We start from the raw sequence: 21,247 nt of genomic DNA on the forward strand, positions 1-21,247 counted from the left end.
TGTTCACCGACCACAGCGCATTAGCCTGGGCATTTAATTGCCCCAAAACATCTTCCCGCCTGACCAGATGGACACTTCGGCTGCAGGCTTTCTCATTTAGAGTCCATTATAAAAAGGGTTGCTCTAATGTCATTCCTGACGCTTTGTCTCGGGCACCACAACCAGGAGATGAGCTACCAGAAGGGGGCACTGTGGCTGTGGCTACCACAAAATCCTGGTGGTCCAACTTGCCAAACTCCCTGCAGGACATCGAGAAGGCTCAAGAGGCTGATGCCCTGTGCCAAGAGCTGATGCAGTCCGTCTGTGGGCCAGTTCCTGGACGCATCCATTATTAGCTCCAGCAAGGCGTGCTCTACCGGGGTGTCCCATCCAAATATGGTGGCTTCAACTACCAGATGGTTGTACCTGCTGCGCTGGTGTTTGAGTTCCTGGCCTACTATCATGACAGCCCATTTGGAGGTCATTTGGGAAGAATGAAGACATTGCTTAAAGTCCTGGAGGTTGCGTGGTGGCCTGATGTTCGTAAAGATGTCTTGAGTCATGTCTGTACTTGCCAGGTATGCCAGCAGTACAAAGCGTCAAGCACCAAGCCTGCTGGCCTACTCCAGACTGCCGACATCAAGACGCCAGGTGAAATGATTGGTGTGGACTTCATGGGGCCATTTCCATTCAGCAAGGCTCGCAACTCTCTTCTCATGGTGGTGCTGGACTACCATACAAAGTGGGTGGAACTCTTTGCTTTAAAGGATGCGAAAACTCCAAAGGTGTCAGATATTAAAAAATGACATCTTCACATGTTGGGGCATCCTCGCCTTCCTTGTTTCTGACCGTGGCCCACAATTCACGAGCCAGCTGCTAAGCAGTCTTTGCGGGTCATGGGGTGTGACTCAGAAGCTCACTACAGCTTACCACCCACAGACCAATCAAACAGAGTGTGTGAACAAAACTTTGAAGTCCATGATTGCCTCTTATGTCAGGAACCACCACCAAGATTGGGACCGATGGCTGCCAGAGTTCCTCCTGGTCATCAATACAGCAGTGCACAAGACCACTGGCTTGACCCCTGCTGTGTTGGCTCTGGGGCGCAACATCAGAATCAGAATCAGAAGCACTTTATTGCCAGGTATGTTACACACACGAGAAATTTGACTCCGGTTCGACTTAGCTTTCATAGTACAGACAGAAAGAAAGTATAGGAAAAAAAAAACACCACACACACACACACACAGAGTCTCACTGCAGTGAACTCCAGGGGGAGAATCGCTTTTCTACAGCAACGGCCTTGAAGGCAGTGCTGGCTGGGAGAGCCAAGATAAGTTTGGAATTTGTTTAGACTTAAGATGGGTAGACGTGTCCTTTTTTGCTTAACCCGCTTGTCCATTCTGGCCACCAAAATGATCCGTTTCTCTTTGCAAAGCCATCAACTTCTCCATGATGTGTGCAATGTTGCGACTCAAGTTCTGAACAGCCACAGTCTGAGTGCTAACAGCTCTGCCCACCGCTTCAATCATATCGGGCATCTTTGTGGGGCTTTGAACAGCTGCCACCGTTAACTGATTTCCTCGATACACCAGGGCAATGCCAGGTCCAATCAGCAAAAATCCTGTGATCATGGTTCCGAATAGGTAAATATCCTCAATGTCCTCCACGGAAAGAATTGACAAGCACACCACACGCCACTTCTCCCAGGCATCCATGGTGTATCCGGCTGCAAACGTTCCGGCAGGCCAGGCAGGTTCCCCCGAACCCAAACTTCTAGTCAAGAAGGTCGTGTCAATTGCGTGAAGTGACCAGTTGATCAAATCCATAATTTCGATTCGGAGAACAGTGCAGGAAGGGTCTCTCAGACAAGACGAGTCTGCAGAAGCAAAGCAGGAGAGAGGCTTGTCAGGAAGGGAGAGGCTGAGAAATGAGAGATGAGAGGAAAAAACACCCACACATTTCGCTCCTATCAGGACCGGAATGTGTAGGCATTAAAAAAAACCCTCAGCGCAGCATTCCGTGAAGCACGGAGAAGAATTAACACAACAATTACACAAAAACATAGAAAGTACGAGAGAGCAAAGTCCTGTGGCAGCTGTCTGCGGCGCCATCTTGGATGGAAAAAGATCCATGGCCCACTAGAGCGTCTCATACACAAATCACCAGCACCCCTGCATACCATACACTACACAAACACACACAATTGTTGAAGGAGGTTGAAAGGCATGTTGGTGTAGCTAAGACTAGACAAGCCAGGTATTATAATGCATGACGCAAAGATGTACACTTTGCAGCTGGGGACCTGGTCTGGATTAGGTCACACCCGCAGTCTAAAGCCTCAGCCAATTTCTCTGCCAAGCTTGCACCCAGATGGTCAGGGCCTGTAAGGGTAGAGAAGAGGTTAGGTCCCGTAAATTACCGTGTTTGTTGGTTGACTGACAAGGTAAAGGTGGATAATGTAAATGTGGTTGACATGAAGCCCTACTATGGTCCCGATAAGCCGTTGGCTGGGGGAGGGGAATGTAAAGTTCGCCAATAAGTCTACCTTTTTACATGGCTAAATGTTTAAGAATGTATAAAGTAATTCTTGTTAATTAGTATCACCATGTTAACATTGTAAGTCATTGCCAATTATCAATGTATGACATGGATTTTGGGGATGTGTTGTCTTTAAATGCATGTCACTAGGCCAGAGGAAGGGGTGGGGAAAAATTACCTGGAGGAAGAAGCCGGAGGTGAGCGCGTGGCGTTTGAGAGTCTCCAAGCTTGGATTACCACGTCTGTTCTCGTGGGAATTATTTTATTTTTTTTACCTACCAGACTGTTGGATTACGGCAAGTTTTGGAACATATTTCTCTGGACGCATCAACTGGCGAGTTTGCGCTTTCTTCTTTTAATTATCAGAAGCACCATCTCGTCAGACTATGAGCGCATCCCTCTGTGGCGCATGTGTTTTTTCCTTTTCGTTTGGGATCTATATTACAATCGGGCTGGATTACCCTAAATCTTGACTTTGGGACTAATAGGGAAACGAACTCAAGGGACATTTTATTTTTTTTTCTGTGGGTTTCATTCTGTTTAAAAGCGGTGTCTGACTCCGCACTTCCTGATTTAAGCGGCCTGAGTGGCCGATGTTTGTGTTTGAATTATAACTTCACCAAGTTTACTTGTTGCCTCCAGTATGTTTTTTCGTTAAGATATTTACCTTGTTTGATTCATAACGTGATGAAACTTGGGCATTACTGATGAACTTTGATCGTAATTTATATATTACGCACTGGTAGTAGGCCAGTTAACGTTACCACAACCTGCTTTAGATCCGCCCATGACTTAAATTGCATGTAACTATTTTATCTAGAATCAAGGGAGGATTGTTACATACTCACCACATCTCACCACCCATAACAGTACGTTCCGGCCAACATGGATCCAGCGGAACTGAACCATCTGAGAACGGCTATGCAGCAGCAAGGAGCCCTCCTTGGGACCCACCAACAGGAACTCAAGCAGATCACCCAGAACCTGGCCACCCTGTCCAACTCACTCAACCTTCTAGCCACACAACTCCAGCACTCCCAAGCCGTGCCTACCCCTGCCCAGCCGCCTCCTTCACCTCCTGCCACCGATGCTCACCTGGAGCATTCCTTCGCCTCACCCCTACAGTGAGGAACTAGGTACCTGCAGATCTTTTCTGTCTCAGTGTTCATTGATCTTAGAGCTATACCCCATGGCTTTCCCCACAGAACGCTCCTGGGTAGCTTATGTCATCACGCTCCTCACCAGCAAGGCCAGGGAATGGGGAACAGCTGTCTGGCACCCCGCCGCATCCTTTTGTTCCAGCTTCTAGGACTTCTCTGAGGAAATGAGGCGAGCACTTGACTGCTCTCTGTCCAGTCGGGAAGCGGCTAGGGAGCTCATGGAGCTGCGGCAGGGGCCCCGATCTACCTTGGACTATGCCATCGAGTTCTGGATGTTGGCGGTGTCATGCAACTGGAACGAGAGTGCCCAGGTCGACGCGTTCCTACATGGCTTGTCCGACGTCATCAAGGACAAAATGGTATCTCTGGAACTGCTGTTGGACCTTGCCACTCTCATGGACCTCACCAATTGTATTGATGCTCGGGTCCTACAATGTAGGAGAGAGAAGAGCTGTCTCAGCTGCAACTTCTCCCCACCTCCCGCCTCGTCCGTCGAACTCATGCAGGTAGATTGGGTACGGGTGTCAGCGGAGGAATGACTGTGCCGGCAGAACATGGGGGCCTGCTTCTACTGCTGTCAGCAAGGACACATCTGCCGAGCCTGCCCGCTAAAAAGTACGAGCCCACCAGTTAATCAAGGGGCCCTGGTAAGCAATGCTTGGAACCAGTCCCCTGCTGACTGACCATTGCTCCCCGTTATCATCACGCACAACAACCAGCATCACCATCTTCAGGCATTCTTCGACTCGGGGGCGGACAGGAACCTGATCTGCTCCACCACCGCCAAAGATCTCGGAATCCCATTACTCGCCCTCGAGGTCCCTCTCACTGTCCTGATACTCAGTGGCACTGGCTTGACCACTATCACTCACCTCACCACCCTGCTCACCCTAAGGATTTCAGGCAGTCACTCTGAAATGATACAACTTCATGTCATGAACATCCCTCACGTTCCCGTTATTATTGGACTACCCTGGTTATGCAGCACACCCCCCACTTAAACTGGACTGACCACACCATCTTAGGCTGGTGTCCTTCCTGCCTGGTCTGAACTCTGCTCTGCCTCCCGCCAAACCACCACAGCCCTCAGCCAGTGAGTTTCCCGACCTCTCTCATGTGCCTCCGGAATATCTGGACCTCAAGCCAGTTTTTAGTAAAACCCGAGCAGTGTCCCTCCCTTCTCACAGGCCTTACGATTGTGGGATCCACCTCTTGCCCGGGACGGCACCACCCAAGGGATGTCTCTACTCTCTCTCACCCGCCGAACGACAGGCCATGGAGAAGTACATCATGGAGTCACTGGCAGCTGGGATCATCCGCCCTTCCTCCTGTCCAGCAGGGGTGAGGTTCTTCTTTGTCGAAAAGAAGGACAAGTCACTCCATCCCTGCATTGATTATCGAGGTCTCAACGCCATCATGGTCAAGAACCGCTACCCACTACCGCTCATGACCACAGCCTTCGAACTACTCCAGGGAGCTAAGGTGTTCACTAAACTGGACTTATGCAATGCCTATCACCTAGTTAGGAGCAGGGAAGGGGACGAGTGGAAGATGGCCTTCAACACCACCACAGGCCGCTATGAGTATCTCGTAGTCCCTTTCGGCCTGACCAACGTGCCCGCAGTATTACAGGCGCTAGCTAACGATGTCTTAAGGGACTTCATTAATACCTTTGTCTTCGTATACCTGGATGACATCTTGACCTTCTCTCGCTCCCTGGAGGAACATTGGGGTCATGTCCAGCAGGTCCTCCAATGCCTGCTACAAAATAAACTGTTTGTTAAGGCAGAGAAAAGCGAGTTCCACCAAAGCTCCGTCTTGTTCCTGGGGTTCATCATCGCTCCGGCAAAGATTCAAATGGACACCCTCAAGCTCGAGGCAGTCGCTGACTGGCCCATCCCATCTTCGAGACGAGAGCTCCAGCACTTCCTAGGATTCGCCAACTACTACAGGCGCTTCATTTGCAACTTCAGCATGGTGGCCAGACCTCTCTCAGCCCTGACCTCAACCAAGACCCAATTCAAGTGGGGGGAGGAAGCAGAGAAAGCCTTTTCCACACTCAAACACAGGTTTACCACAGCACCCGTTCTCACCATACCCGATCCAACCAAGCAGTTTATTGCCGAGGTCGACGCTTCCGAGTCAGGGGTCGGAGCTATACTATCCCAGAGGGCCAGTGATGACAAGGTCCACCCATGCTCGTTCTCCCGCTGGCTATCCCCAGCTGAATGGAATTACGACATCGACGATCGAGAACTACTGGCTGTTAAACTAGCCTTGGAGGAGTGGAGGCACTGGCTCGAGGAGTCCGAGCTCCCCATCTTAGTCTGGACTGACCATAAGAATCTGGAGTACCTCAAGTCTGCCAAACACCTTAATTCCTGTCAAGCCCGTTGGTCTCTCTTCTCCCGGTTCAACTTCACGCTCTCCTACCGCCCAGGCTCAAAGAATGGCAAACCCGACGCCCTGTCCAGGATGTTCTCTTCCCACCAAGAGGAGTCCAAGCCGCCCGAGACCATCCTTCCTCCACGCTGCCTGGTGGGAGCTGCCATTCTAGAGGTTGAGATGCTCATGCAGAAGGCCCTGGAGCAGGACCCCGGTGAAGGTAACCCCAACAACACTCCTACTAACCATCTGTTTGTTCCCTGTCCTGTGCGAACCCAGGTGCTGCAGTGGGGTCATGGCTGCAAGCTGGCCTGTCATCCAGGAGCCTCCTGATCCCTGGCACTCATCCAGCAACGCTTTTGGTGGCCATCCATCAAGGAAGACGTCCAGGAGTTTGTGGCAGCCTGTGACACATGCTCCCGGAACAAGACAGCCAATCGACCCCCTGCCAGCTTACTAAGACCCCTTCCTACTCCGCATCGACCTTGGTCTCACATCACCCTGGACTTCATCACAGGACTCCCCAACTCAGGTGGCAACACATGCATCCTCACTGTCATTGACCGTTTTTCTAAGACCGTCCATTTAATTTCTCTGCTCAAGCTCCCCTCAGCCAAAGAGACCGTAGAACTACTCATCCACCACGTTTTCCACCTACATGGTTTGCCTACTGACATTGTTTCTGACCGGGGTCCTCAGTTCACTGCACAGTTCTGGAGAGCCTTCTGCAAACTCATTGGAGCCACCTGTAGTCTCTCCTCAGGCTTTCACCCACAGACCAACAGTCAGGCAGAACGGGCGAACCAGGCTTTGGAGGTTGCACTCAGGTGCATGGCATTCACGGATGCCAGTTCTTTGAGTCGATACCTACCCTGGATTGAATATGCACATCACACTCTCCCTTCCTCGTTCCAGTGCTCACTAGGTTACCAACCACCACTGTTCCCCAGCCAAGAGGAGGAGGTCGCCATACCCTCAGCCCAGCTCTTTATACGCTGCTGCAGGAGGACGTGGGCATTGGCCCGGAGAAGACTCATTTGCTCCGCACTCACATCCAAGAGGCAGGCCAACAAACGTCGCTCCAAGGCACCCACCTACCGAGTAGGTCAACAAGTTATGCTCTCCACGTGCCACCTGCCACTTAGGACTGTCTCTTGCAAGCTAGCACCCAGGTTCCTTGGACCCTTCCTCATCAAGAAGGTAATCAACTCATGTTCTGTTAGACTCGCATTACCACTCACCATGCAACGTGTTCACCCTACCTTTCATGTATCTTAGCTTAAACCTCTGGTCTCCAGTCCTTTGCTCCCACAATCCTAACCCCTCCTCCTCCTAGGCTCATTGATGGCAACGAGGCCTACACGGTCAAGAAACTGCTGAGGGTGCGACGGCGAGGCAGAGATCTCCAGTACTTGGTGGACTGGGAGGGTTACAGTCCCGAGGAGAGAAGTTGGGTCCCTGCCAGGTTCATACTGGACCCAACACTCATCATGGAGTTCCACCAGCAACACCCGGACACTCTTCCTAAAGCGTCTGGAGGCACTCATTGAAGGGGGGGTACTGTCATGCTCCACCCCGGACTTCCACTCTGGAGATTTATTATCTCCCAGTTCAGTGCTAATCCGGATCCAGGACGGGACTTCCATCTTGCCGGCATTTACTTCCTGGTTTGCTCTGCTGTGTATAAAAAGGCCGTTCTCAGAAGGGGACTTTGCCAGAACATCTCGTTGGTTTTTCACGTCGTCTCTGCGCCATTATTGCTTCTTGTATTTTGCTCTCTGTTTTGCCTGTTTCTTGCCACAGTTTTTTGCACTACGTTTTTGTCTTTTTTCATGTTTGTTGTGCTACGTTTTTGTCTCAAGTTTTTTGTCTGGATTCTTTTTTATGCTAGTGTTTTTTGGTCCTTGCCTGCTTCGTTTTTTGTTCCTAGCTTTTTCTGGATTATTTTTGGTTTATTTTTTACTCCTATTAAATCTGTTTTATTATTGGATTTACTGGTCTGTGTTCTGCTCTTGGATCTTACTCACCACATCTCACCACCCCTAACAATATATTGTAACAGTAAACTTTTCATGTTATTATGTGATACTCATTTTTTTTTTCTTTTTTCTTGTGTCACAGCAGTATGTTTCCATACATTTGCATGATTTAATCAAGTTCTATTTTATGCTTGGGTTGAGAAATGGTGAGATTCTGCTGTTATTGAACATGGTGGATGACAGTGAAATAAGTATGCACACTCTAAGAAGGATTTTAAAATATATGGCGCTGTACATAAAGAAGAATGAGTCTGACCCACTGGAGGTAGCATCATTTCTCACTGATCAGCTGGAGGGGCACGGACAAGCTACCTCCAGCGGGTCGTACTCATTATTCTTTCTGTACAGCTTCATGTATTTTAAAATCTTTCTTCGAGTGCGCATACTTATTACTGTGTCATCCACCATGAATAAAGCCTAAGTTTCTCAAATTTGACAACTTGGGACTTTTTTTTTCAGTTCAGTGACTGCATACACCTGTTAACACAATTATGTTTTGGGCTCAACAAATTTAGGAAGGAACAGGTTGTAGACAGGGCGGCACGGTGGTGTAGTGGTTAGCGCTGTCGCCTCACAGCAAGAAGGTCCGGGTTCGAGCCCCGTGGCCGGCGAGGGCCTTTCTGTGCGGAGTTTGCATGTTCTCCCCGTGTCTGCGTGGGTTTCCTCCGGGTGCTCCGGTTTCCCCCACAGTCCAAAGACATGCAGGTTAGGTTAACTGGTGACTCTAAATTGACCGTAGGTGTGAATGTGAGTGTGAATGGTTGTCTGTGTCTATGTGTCAGCCCTGTGATGACCTGGCGACTTGTCCAGGGTGTACCCTGCCTTTCGCCCATAGTCAGCTGGGATAGGCTCCAGCTTGCCTGCGACCCTGTAGAAGGATAAAGCGGCTACAGATAATGAGAATGAGATGAGGTTGTAGACATTCTGGACAGAGAACATTTTGTTGAAAGAACAGTATACACCCTAACACCTTTATCCTAGTAGTTTTACAGCACTTCACTCCATCAGACCCCAATACAATTTTAGTTTAGTCTCAGGTATGAATCTCATATACTGTTTAGAAATGAGGAAATTCTCCCCCCTCCATTCAGTGAAACTAATGGAGTCTCTCAGATGGGTGCCAAAATATCTTTAAGGCTATAACACAAATCCAGTAATTTAGACTTACTACTACAACACATTTATTTTAGTCACATCTGTAATGTTTGATTTTGATATCATCTACCATAGATACGAGTACATCTGAACTCATAAAAATTAAATCATGGAAACAAACAGGGACAATGGAAAACCGAGCTAGTTCCATTGCCTTATTTGGTTAGCAAGCAATGTGGAATTATTATCAGGCTGCACTCCATGATATATCTGTTGGGCAGGTCTGTGACATCACCTACCATCCAACTCTAACCCCAATTTTCCACCATTCACTAAAGAACTAAAGAAAATCTCTTAGTGAATGGCAAAACATCTTCCAGAGAAGTGATGTAATTCATATGAAAGGTTTCAGACTGTCCTTGCTGTCTGAAACCTTTCACATAAATTACATTTTTCCACATATGATACATTTTGTTTTAATGTTAAACTATTTGTGTTAGATAAAATTGTTAACTTGGAAGAGGTATTATAATTCCCTTTAACTAGTCAAGAGGATATTTCATTGTAAAACAAGCAGTGCATTGTAGTCATCTAGTTTTAGTCACATTTGGCATAACTGCTGCAGTGTTGTCTTACCAATCACATGAAAAAATGTGGAACAATGGTTATTCATTGAAATGAAGAACAAGACTCATGTGACAGCTATTTTTGTCAGGCAGTTGTTATCTATGTAGATTCAATTGTGGTGTTTGAAGAAATAATCTAATTTACTATAATTTCTTTCAGCTGGACTTCCATTTGCAATATTTAATTTCCAATACAACCCATTCAAAAGAGGATTTTTTTGCAGTGATGACACCATCAAGTACCCTTACAAAGAAGATACTATATCTTATCAGCTGCTAATGGGAATAATGATTCCATTCACATTATTTGTTGTAAGTATTTCTTTCTTTCTTGTTTCTTTTGTTTTGTTTTTACAAATAGGGAAGTTTGAAAGGCAATGATTGCTAAACCCATATGTCAGTGCATACAAGTTTCCAAATATTTCAGTTGAGGACCTTAAAGCAGGGGTCTTCAGCATTTTTCAGGCCAAGGACCCCCAAACTGATGGAGAGATGGAGCAGGGACCCCCTGCTATATACTGTATATTTTATAAAATTGTGTTTTATATCAAACTGGGCCTAGTGCCATGTATAAACATAGCTACCCTGTTATTGTGCATTCAATTCTAAGCTATTCAAATAATACACAGGTTCATATATTCATGTTTTTATTTTAAACATGTGCAAGGTACAGGGTGGCCGTGCCACTGCCATTTATAAACATACATCTTGCATACAACTATTAAAATAATTCACAGATTCATGTAGAAGGGACAGTGAATCCTCAAGCCATCTTTGGATGGCATACATACTCCCACATTAGTGAGATGTCTGATCCTGATGAGTAGCACACAACTTATCTAACCTTGGATGGATGGAGGTTGTCAGGCAGAGGGTCATATCAGCCTCAGGCTGCAGTCTTGACCTGTATTTGTTTTTCAGGTAGGTGAGTGAGGAAAATCCACTTTCGCAAAGATATGTTGTTGCAAAGGGCAAAAGGCTCATCATAGCTTTTGCTGCCAATTGTGGAAAGTCTTTCTGATTAGATTAGATAAAATTTTATTGATCTGTTTGGGAAGGTTTCCTCAGGGAAATTAAGATTCCAGCAGCATCATTACAGATAAACAGAGAAAAGAAATAGAGGAAAACTTCTAGATAAATTAAAATAAATTAAGTATTTACATATACAAATATAAAAAGAATAAAATATGGGGAAGAGAGGAAGGGGGGAAGGAGGAAGGGGGAAAAAGGGGGAGAAGGGGGGTGGCAGGAGAGATATTGCACTTTATATTGCTCATTATATTGCACATTGTTCGGTATTGCTTATTGTTAGGCTAGGCTACTGCTTCTTCCCGTCCTCTGTCCTCCTGTTACCCCCCCCCCCCCCCCCCCCCCCCAGAGAGGAATTGTACAGTCTGATGGCATGAGGGACAAAGGAGTTTTTGAGTCTGTTCATCCTGCACTTGGGAAGGAGCATTCTGTCAGTGAACAGGCTCCTCTGGTTGCTGATGACGGTGTGCAGAGGGTGACTGGCATCGTCCATGATGTTCAATAGTTTGTGCATAGACCTCTTCTCTGCCACCGTCACCAGAGTCCAGCTTCATGCCGACCACAGAGCCAGCCTGCCTGATCAGTTTGTCCAGCCTGGATGTGTCCTTCTTGGATGTGCTGCCCCCCCAGCACACCACGGTGTAAAACAGGACACTGGCGACCACAGACTGATAGAACATCCACAAGAGTTTCCTGCAGATGTTAAATGACTGCAGCCTCCTAAGGAAGTATAGCCTGCTCTGTCCTTTCCTGTATAAGTGTTTGGTGTTGCAAGTCCAGTCCAGCTTGCTGTCCAGCCACAGCCTGAGGTACTTGTAGGAATCCACAGCCTCTACCTCGACTCCCTCGATCAGAACTGGTCATGACCTTTCTGGCAAGAGATCCAGAACTGGGTGAGTGGTTTAGTTTCATATATGTTTCTGAACGTACTGTCAGTGGATAGTTCAATGAGCTGATCCTCCTCTGTCACTGTCAGGCGTGTCTCCTCTGCTGCGTTGTCTCTGAATGGAAACTGCATCCATGTCTTGTCCCTCCACCAGGAGTCAGCCTCAGAAAAGTAGTTCCTAAATTGTCCCTCGAGCGCCTCCAAGTGCGCAAGAATTGTGTGTGTTACGGGAGGCGAGAGCACAGCAGAATCTCCCAGCTCATCCACTGATGGAAACATGAAAAATATTCCCTCCCCGATGTGCTCCCTCCATCTTCTGATTTTTCTGAGAAAGCCTTCCATTCTGTCATACAGCTGAATGGCATGTGTATCACAACCTTGCATAGAACTGTTAAGTTTGTTCAGCTCAGCGAAAATGTCGGCAAGATATGCAAGTTTGGTGACCCAGACATTGTCACTGAAAAGTGCAGCCAGCTCTGTGTGCTTTTGGAGAAGTAAAAACTCACAAATAGACATGCGTAATTCCATCACGCATGACAACACTGTTCCACGTGAAAGCCATCGAACCTCAGAATGGTACAGTAGCGCAGTGTGTTCTTCTCCCTCAGCAGCACAGAGATTAGAGAAGAGACGCATTTGCAAAGCACTCTTCTTGACTATCTTGCATTTTCATCTGTGGTTTCTGAGGTGGAAGGTATCTCTCTTAAGCTTGTGGAGTTTTTTGGTCAAGCTACAAAACAATCCATTTTTGCTCATAACAATGTCCATACACTTGGCATAATAATATACTGGCCTCAGTACTGGCTGTTGTGGATAGGAGCTGCAGTGTGCAGTGCAGGACCAGGAATATCTTGCAAAAAAGATTTCAAAAGGGTTCGTTGGGGAACTAATAGTCCAGCTGTTGTCCTCCAAATTGTTCATTTTGATGATAAAAGCATGAAACTTTGCATGATTACTAAGTTTGCCGAGGTGAATAATTCTAGATATGGAGCCAACCAAATTTCATACTCGGGGCTGAGTTATGAGCATGCTCAAAATCCCCAAGCATGAAAATGAGGCTCTCCATAAAAAAAACTTGTAAGCCACCTGATTTGTAGCATTTTGGACAAAAAACTGCACAGAATTAATTTTCCAGTTAGGGTTAGGGTTAATCTAACCCTAGCTAGAGCAAAAAGAGGTTGGTCAAGTGCTATAACAGGAACTTTTGTCGGGTTCACATGTTTGACTGCTGATTGTATGACTTTCATTGAGTGTTGAATCATTGCTAGGGAGTGAGCATTTTCAGTAAACATTGGAAGGAGTGAAATAATAGCGGGTTGATAGCTTGTCAGTGTAGAATGAGATGCCCGATAAGCAGCCCATGAGATCCATTCATCTTCAGCAAGCTCTTCCTTTGAAAAAAGTTGATTAGTATTCTCTAGCCAATCTGCTTCAAGTATCATGTTCTTGACTTGATTGAGTAAACTCTGCAGTAGTGACATTTGCAGGAGCAGAAAAGATGCCTTTCGGGGGCTCAGCCACTGGATGTACCTCACTGTAGAAAGAAGGAAGGTGATTTAGCCTTTTGGACCCAGTTTGCAAATTTGGATCGAACGTGTCAACAGGTCTTTCTTGACCCATTTTTGCATTGGTTGGGTGCTGCACTAAGGAAATTGCAGTTCCATGAAAGGAATCTTGAGCACTAGTGGAGCTGGTATTGTGGTCAACATTGTCGACAGCACCAGTAGTAAACAAACCATTTTTGAGTTTGGCAGGACAGACTGTCTTTTCTCTTTCATATCTTTCTATTACACTGTTCGCTGTTTCGGTGGTAATGGAAAGAACTCTGTCATACGAGATACAAAGTCCTAGTCTGTAAAAAGCCTCGATTAAAGATTTATCCCTAGTTGCACCATGGATTTTTAAAGCAGTATACAGAGGAAGTGGACATTCTCTGAACTTCACGTGATGGGTACTTCCTTTGGACTCAGCTCGCTGACCTCGATATTTTGTAACACAGTTGAAAAGGATAAGTTGTGAAACTGTAAGGCATGCTTGGCTGTCATTCGGATCAAACTCGGTGGTTGGACCTTTCAAAAGCAAGCCAACAAGGGTTTTCAACGACGCTGGTACAGAATCTTTTTGACAATCTTCAGCAAATGTTCCATTAAATGAATTCTTGGTTTTTAACATGTCCTTCCTTATAATGTTTGCCGCTTTAACTAGATGCCATGCATCTGAATCTTTTCTCTTTGCTTCCTTCAAGACCCCAGCTATTTCATGTTTCAATGCAAACAAGACTTGTCTTCCTTCTGTATGCGCTGTCAAGTCTGGAAATACCTCTAAAATTCGCTCCTTCAGCCTTGTTTTGTTGACTGTTGCTTGTTCCATACCAAGCTCCTGTTGTTTCAGACAATAAAAGCTGGCTAGATCAGCAAGTTTTAGAATAGCCAGTTCCTCAGACTCAAGAAAATCATCAATATATGCAATTAGTTCAGCAAAAGCAAGTTCTTCAAGCTCTATGTCTGTTGCTGAATTATCATCCATATGTTTAGTTGTAGACAATTTCACTTTTCTTGCTTTATTGTACAGACTGACAAGGCACTTAGCATGATATCTTGCTTCAATAGCTATCATATCACCTTCAGATAGTTTAGCTATAAGTTTGCTGTCTTTCAAAAGACTTGCACATTCACGAACTTTTTGATCAACTTCAAATGTGGAAGCAGCATGAAGACTTGATGCGGTGTCAGACTGTTCGCAAAAGAAGCAATAATACTCTGCTATTGACACTTCTCTGGCAATAGTGGAACTGCGGCGAGACTTCATAGGGCTAAACGTTGCTTTATCCTGGGAAGCAGAATTTTCACTAGCATTATCCTGATCTACTTCATTGAATTTCCTTTTCTTGGCTCATTCAAGCGTACTATTGCCGAAAAGCAATCTACACGATTTATGCCACATAGCCTTGTTACTGTGCAATGTCTCCACAATTCCACTTCCATCATCCAATAGGGAAATTTCAAGACCACCAGGAAGTTTCCCAAGCTTTTGGAACTCTTCTACATTGGATGCAAACGAAGAATAACCAGCACCAACATCTTTCCTCTTCGTGTTTACTGGACATTGTAGTTCGTCTTTTGAGTCTTTCTGACAAATAATACACAGTCTCCAGTCCATAATTAGAAAACTGTATACTAACAAAACTAGCAAACTATACATTTAACAATTTTCTTTGAAAAAATGATCACAAATTGTAAATAAATCACTCTTTTCACACACTGCAAGTCTTCAACGTGTAAGCAGCCATATTGAAAACCGTGGAGGCCTGCCTGGGCTCTAACCTTGGAGTATATATTAGTTTTATTAACATTTCTGCCTAAATTAGAAATATTTTGAGTAAATATCATGAGAATAATAACTAATAACAATGTCATTTTCATTTCTTTTCTTTCCAGGCACAAATATAAAACTTTTGGTTGAAAAATTAACACATTTGTAATTTTTGACACAGGAAGCCCACAAATTTAAAATAAACTTGCATTTAATGTAGTACATTGTAAATTAGAAGTCCCAATCAATAACATAGAAACATTGTTGTGCAGTTTTTTGTCCAAAATGCTACAAATCAGGTGGTTTACAAGTTTTTTTTTATGGAGAGCCTTGTTTTCATGCTTGGGGATTTTGAGCATGCTCATAACTCAGCCCCGAGTGTGAAATTTGGTTGGCTCCATATCTAGAATTATTCACCTCGGCAAACTTAGTAATCATGCAAAGTTTCGTGCTTTTATCATCAAAATGAACAATTCAGCATATTTTTGGACGATAACAGCTGGACTATAAATGTCGTCGTTTTTTTATTTGTTATTTGATCAATTTTTTTTACAAAGGTATTTTCTTTTCAATAATATTGCAGCGTGCGTCTTGCGTCTGGAATCTTAGTCAGCTGGGGACTGAATAGGTTCGGCCAATCACGGGGAATCTGACAGAGCCAGTCTGTAACATGTGGCCTCGTGATTGGCACAGCAGCGATAGGGGCGGGTCCTCCTCTTTGTGTACAGGAGGCTTGGAGGGACAGGTCTAGGCTGGTCTCGTGCTGTGAGTGAACCGGTGCACAGCTTGAGAGAGCTCCTGTGTGTCCTGAAGTTCAAGTTCAAGTGTACTTTATTGTCAAAAATCTATGTAACAGGGTTAGCACAGAAGTTTGAAATTGCGTTTGACCAGTCTCCAATGTGCAAGTTTAACTAAGCATACATATACTATTGATAAAAATCACCCACCCACACACACACACACACACACACACACTGCAGTAAAACACACACACACTGCGGTGAAAACACACACACACACTGTGCAATAATAAGACATACTGATGGACAATAAATACACACACACACACACACACACACAGCAGCAGCAGCAGCAGAGAATACAATCAGTCGTCGTATAGGTAGAGTCCTGCAGTATAGATGCAGTATATAAGGTGCGAAGGGTAAGGTGCAAGGGCATGGTGAATAAATGTTCATGGAATGTTCTTGGTATCTTTGGAATGTTCATGTAGTTTTCCTCAGTGAGTTAAGGAGTCTGACAGCTTGTGGAAAGAAGCTGTTTCCCAGTCTGCTTGTGCGGCACCGCACGCTGCGGTAGCGCTTCCCTGACTGCAGTAAGGAGAACAGTTTATGTGCTGGGTGAGTGGGGTCTTTGATAATGTTCATTGCTCTCTTGGAACACTGTGAAGTGTACAGGTCCTGAATGGCTGGTAAGGGTGACCTGATAATCTTTTCTGCTGTCCTCACCACCCTCTGCAGCGCCTTCTTGTCTGCAGCTAGACAGCTGCCATGCCAGACAGAGACGCTGCTGGTCAGGATGCTCTCAATGGCACCCCTGTAGAATGTGGTGAGTGCAGATGTGGGGAGGTCGGCTCTTCTCATCCTCCGCAGGAAGTGGAGTCGTGTCTGCGCCTTCTTGACCAGGGCGGTGGTGTTGGTAGTCCATGAGAGGTCATCTGTGATGTGCACTCCTAGAAACTTTGTGCTTTTCACAGACTCCACTGCACTGCCATTGATGATCAGTGGGATGTGTGTTGGTTGTTTTTTCCTGAAGTCCACAGTAATTTCTTTTGTTTTGTTGATGTTGAGACGCAGATTGTTCCTCTCACACCAGTTGATGAGTAGCTGTACCTCCTCTCTGTATGCTGAGTCATCGTTGTCTTTGATGAGGCCCACCACTGTTGTGTCATCTGCAAATTTGATGATGTGATTCGTTTCAAATCTGGCACAGCAGTCGTGAGTCATCAGCGTGAACAGCAGGGGGGACAGCACACATCCTTGCGGCACCCCGGTGTTTATGATGGTGGTCGCTGAGGAGTTGTTTCCAACTCTGACTGTCTGCAGTCTGTTTGTTAGAAAGTCCAGCAGCCAGTTGCACAGTGAAGTGCTGATGCCTATTTCACTCAGCTTGTTCACCAGATGTTGGGGGATGACAGTGTTGAACGCAGAGCTGAAGTCAATGAACAGCATCCGCACATGACTGTTTTTGTTCTCCAGATGAGCCAGGCAGAGGTGGAGTGCTATTGCTATGGCGTCATCAGTGGAGCGCTTGGGGCGGTAGGCAAATTGGTATGGATCCAGAGTAGTGGGGAGGGTGGATGTTAAGTGGGCTTTAACCAGTCTCTCAAAGCACTTCATCGTGATGGGAGTGAGTGCTATGGGTCTATAGTCGTTCAGTGATGATGCTGGTGACTTCTTGGGTAGTGGTACAATAGTGGTGGCTTTAAAACTTGCTGGTATGATGGCTTGATTCAGAGAGATGTTGTAGATATCTGTGAGGACTTCCGTGAGTGAGTTCGCACAGTCTCTGAGCAAGCGCCCGGGTATGTTGTCTGGGCCTGCAGCTTTCCTGGGGTTCACCTTGAGTAGGGTCCTCCTCACGTCTGCTGAGTCCAGTTGAAGTGTTGTGCTGTCTGGGTTGACGGGGGTTTTTGTAGGTGTTGTAGTGTTATTTTCTTCAAACCGGCTGAAGAAAGTGTTCAGTGAGTTGAGGAAGTCTGTGTTGTCCTCACACGGTGGGGGGGATGGTTTGTAGTCTGTGACTGACTGGATGCCTTGCCACAGGCGTCTTGGGTCCTTCATATCAGTGAAGTGCGAATTGATTTTTTGTCCATATGCACGCTTGGCTGCTCTCACGCCGCGGTGCAAGTTGGCCCTGGCAGACTTTAGGGCCTCCTTGTCCCCAGACCTGAAAGCAACGTTGCGTGCCCTTAGGAGCTCACGTACCTCCCTGGTGAACCAGGGTTTTTCGTTTGCTCTCACTGTAATGTCCTTGGTGACGGTTACATCTTCCATGCATTTTGTTATGTATCCAGTTACAGAGTCTGTGTATTCAGTGAGGTTGACGTCCTGGTTGGTGGTGGCCGCCTCCCTGAAAACAGACCAGTCTGTGCATTCAAAACAGTCCTGTAGAGCTGCTATGGAGCCCTCTGGCCAGGCCCTGATCTGTTTCACAGTTGGCTTGCTTCTCGTCAACAGAGGTCTGTAGGCTGGGATTAGCATAACAGAGAGATGGTCTGATGAACCCAGTTGGGGGTGGGGAACAGCTCTGAAGGCATGTCTGATGTTGGTGTATACCTGGTCAAGTGTGTTCTCTCCCCTTGTTGCAAAGTTCACACACTTGTGGTAGTGTGGCATTACTGATTTCAAATTGGCCTGATTAAAATCGCCAGCGATTATGCAGACCGAGTCCGGGTGTGTGTTTTGTAGTGTACTCACAGACTTGTACAGAATGGAGAGCGCCTCTTTTGTGTTGGCGCTGGGGGGGATGTAAACAGCTGTGATGTTGACGGTATTGAATTCTCGCGGCAGGTAGAATGGACGGCAGTTGAGGGTTAAAAACTCAATGTTCTCTGAGCAGTGACTTGTAATAACTGCAGCATTTGTACACCAGTTGTTATTTGTGTAAATGCACACACCACCTCCTCGAGATTTACCCGTGCTGGCGTGGTTTCTGTCCGCGCGGAATGTTGTAAACCCATCCAGTTTAATGGCGCTGTCCGGAACGTTGTTGTGAAGCCACGTCTCGGTAAGGATGATCGCGTTGCATTCTCTCACGTTTCTTTGTGTGGTTAAATCCAGCTTGAGATAGTCCATTTTATTTTCCAATGAGGGGATGTTTGATAGGAGAATAGATGGTAGTGCTGTTTTGTGAGGGTTTCTTTTCAATCGGTGTGTGATGCCTGCTCGGCAACCTCTCCTTCTCCTCCGGCGTATGCTCAGTCTCCACTGCCGCTTCTGCTGCTTCCAGTTTCGGCTGATGGTGGAGGGGGAGCCCGCTGCCTCAGAGGGGCCGTTGTCTTGGGTCATTATTCCTAGACCGAGAAGAGTTTCACGATCCGTGGCGAAGTTAACTCCGGACAAATCCTTTGTAATGTTGTTGTTCCTAAGTCCCAGTAATGTACTCCTGTTGTACGCGATTCTTGAAGACGATTTTGATGGTACATTTAACAAAAAACACACATTGTTATCGGGAGCCGGCTTGGCCGCAGCCTCACTGGGCGCCACCATCTCATGTGTGCATTGCTGACTGAAAGATAACATCTTCTGCCTCCATTTATCCGTTCACTACAATAGTAAATCCTTTTATATTTTTAATTTTTTTTTTCAAATCAGTTTTTTCCCACAAATTTAAATGTCTTTAAATACACATTAACATGAATCCAACAGGATTCATGTTAATGTGTATTTAAAGACATTTAAATTTGTGGGAAAAAATTGATTTGAAAAAAAAATTTTTAAATATAAAAAATTGTCTAATCAACCACAAATTTCACAACCCCCCTGCAGTACCTCCATGGACCCCCTGTTGAAGACCTCTGCCTTAAAGCGTTCACTTCAGATATCCTTGTATTCTATAGTTTTGTATTGAAGGATCTCGCAAGCCTATAGTCTCACAGGTCAGACTACTAGCATTTACTAGAGGGTCTAGTTCCTTTCAACACTATACATGGCCAAGAACCACCTTCTTTAACATGATTAACCCATTTAATTTACAATGCAATCCCTGAGCCAATAGCAAATAAAACTGTTTTCTATTGGAAGCTAGTGCCTGTATTTGCATACACAGAATTGTAAAGATTCTATTTTTGAAGCTTTTGGCCAGAAAAGTGTGCAATAAGTATCTGAGGCCCTGTGGGCATAGGCAGAGCATCTGAGGCTGAGAACACATGATTCCATTCATTTTACAAAATGTACAGTGTCCTGCAAAAGTATCCATCCCCCTTGGTGTTTGTTCTGTTTTGTCGCATTACAAGATGGAATTAAAATGGATTTTGGGGTGATTAGCACCATTTGATTTACACAACATGCCTACCACTTTAAAGGTGAAAATTGTTGTTTTATTGTGACACAAACAATAAGTAAGATGAAAAAACAGACATCTGGAGCGTGCATAGGTATTCACCCCCCCCAAAGTGAATACTTTGTAGAGCCACCTTTTGCTGCAATTACAGCTGCAAGTCTCTTGGGGTATCCCAGATAGCAGAGGGTCGTTGATTCGACGTGGAATCATCGGCATGTTCTTCGGCCTGTACGCCGTCGAATCACCGTCGATCACCGACGTTGATTCAACACCGCTTTGCTCATACGAGTTTGCGTTGAAACGACGTTGAAAAGTGGCTGGTGGTCGACAGAGAATAGACCCCCTTTCACCCTTTATTCAACTACGTATTTCGGTCGATTTATAGTTGAATTTTCGGCGATGATTCATCCAACTTTACTTCCTGTTTTATGTACAACAGGAAGGCTACAAATTAAGCAAAACAGGCTAAATTAAACTAGCTAACAATAAAGCATCGGGGCTCTTGCCTAGGATGAACACACACATGCATACTTCAACCATGAAAGTGAAACTTAATTTATATCAATGTGCGTAGGCTACGTCCTGTTTTATGTACAACAGGATATAAAAATGCATGCAACAATGCACCTCTCCTAATGTTTGTCAAGCTATCTAATGAGGCATAACTTAACATTTATAAGGAACAGAACACACTTGAACAAGTTCTTAGAAACATTTTATGATTTATTTATAATTGTGGCCTATTCCTCCTGCGGCGCAGACACCTGTACATGGAAACAGAAAAACATAACCAAAATTAATTTGATGCAGCATTGATAAAGAAAGTCAGCAGTAGGCTATGGGTTTCTAAATGCCACCCTACCTCATTATTTGGACATGGGGAAAAACTATATTTAAAATCCAAAGAGGGATGGAGGGAGGAAAATTAAAACAAAAGAAAGAAATGAAATATAGAGTAGAGAATATTTGATAAAATTAAGGATGTTTTTATTCAGTAAACATTTAAAAAAATGTTCTACAACACTCTAGCCTAGTGACTTACCAGTAACAAAATAGACTTGAAGTATTCAGATCCGCTCTGCATAAAGCAGCTAAATCCTCTCTCTGTCTCCTGGCAGAAAGCTCCTTGGTTTGCTTGTGTCTCAATCACAGCTGGTATTCTGTAGAAAGACT

The 21,247-nt window shown here is 45.4% G+C and overlaps 1 protein-coding gene across 2 annotated transcripts in view; it reads left to right on the forward strand.

Annotated features, from left to right (window-relative positions):
* Positions 1–21,247, forward strand: part of LOC132893098 (phospholipid phosphatase 1) — a 126,942-nt gene that overhangs the window by 85,426 nt on the left and 20,269 nt on the right. For both annotated transcript variants that reach the window (XM_060931884.1, XM_060931885.1), the window contains exon 2: positions 9,986–10,137. In XM_060931884.1, coding sequence (XP_060787867.1) covers positions 9,986–10,137 — 152 coding nt within the window. The remainder of the gene's footprint in view (positions 1–9,985; positions 10,138–21,247) is intronic.

This window comes from Neoarius graeffei, chromosome 10 (assembly GCF_027579695.1).
Source record: "Neoarius graeffei isolate fNeoGra1 chromosome 10, fNeoGra1.pri, whole genome shotgun sequence".
Classification (NCBI taxonomy): domain Eukaryota; kingdom Metazoa; phylum Chordata; class Actinopteri; order Siluriformes; family Ariidae; genus Neoarius; species Neoarius graeffei.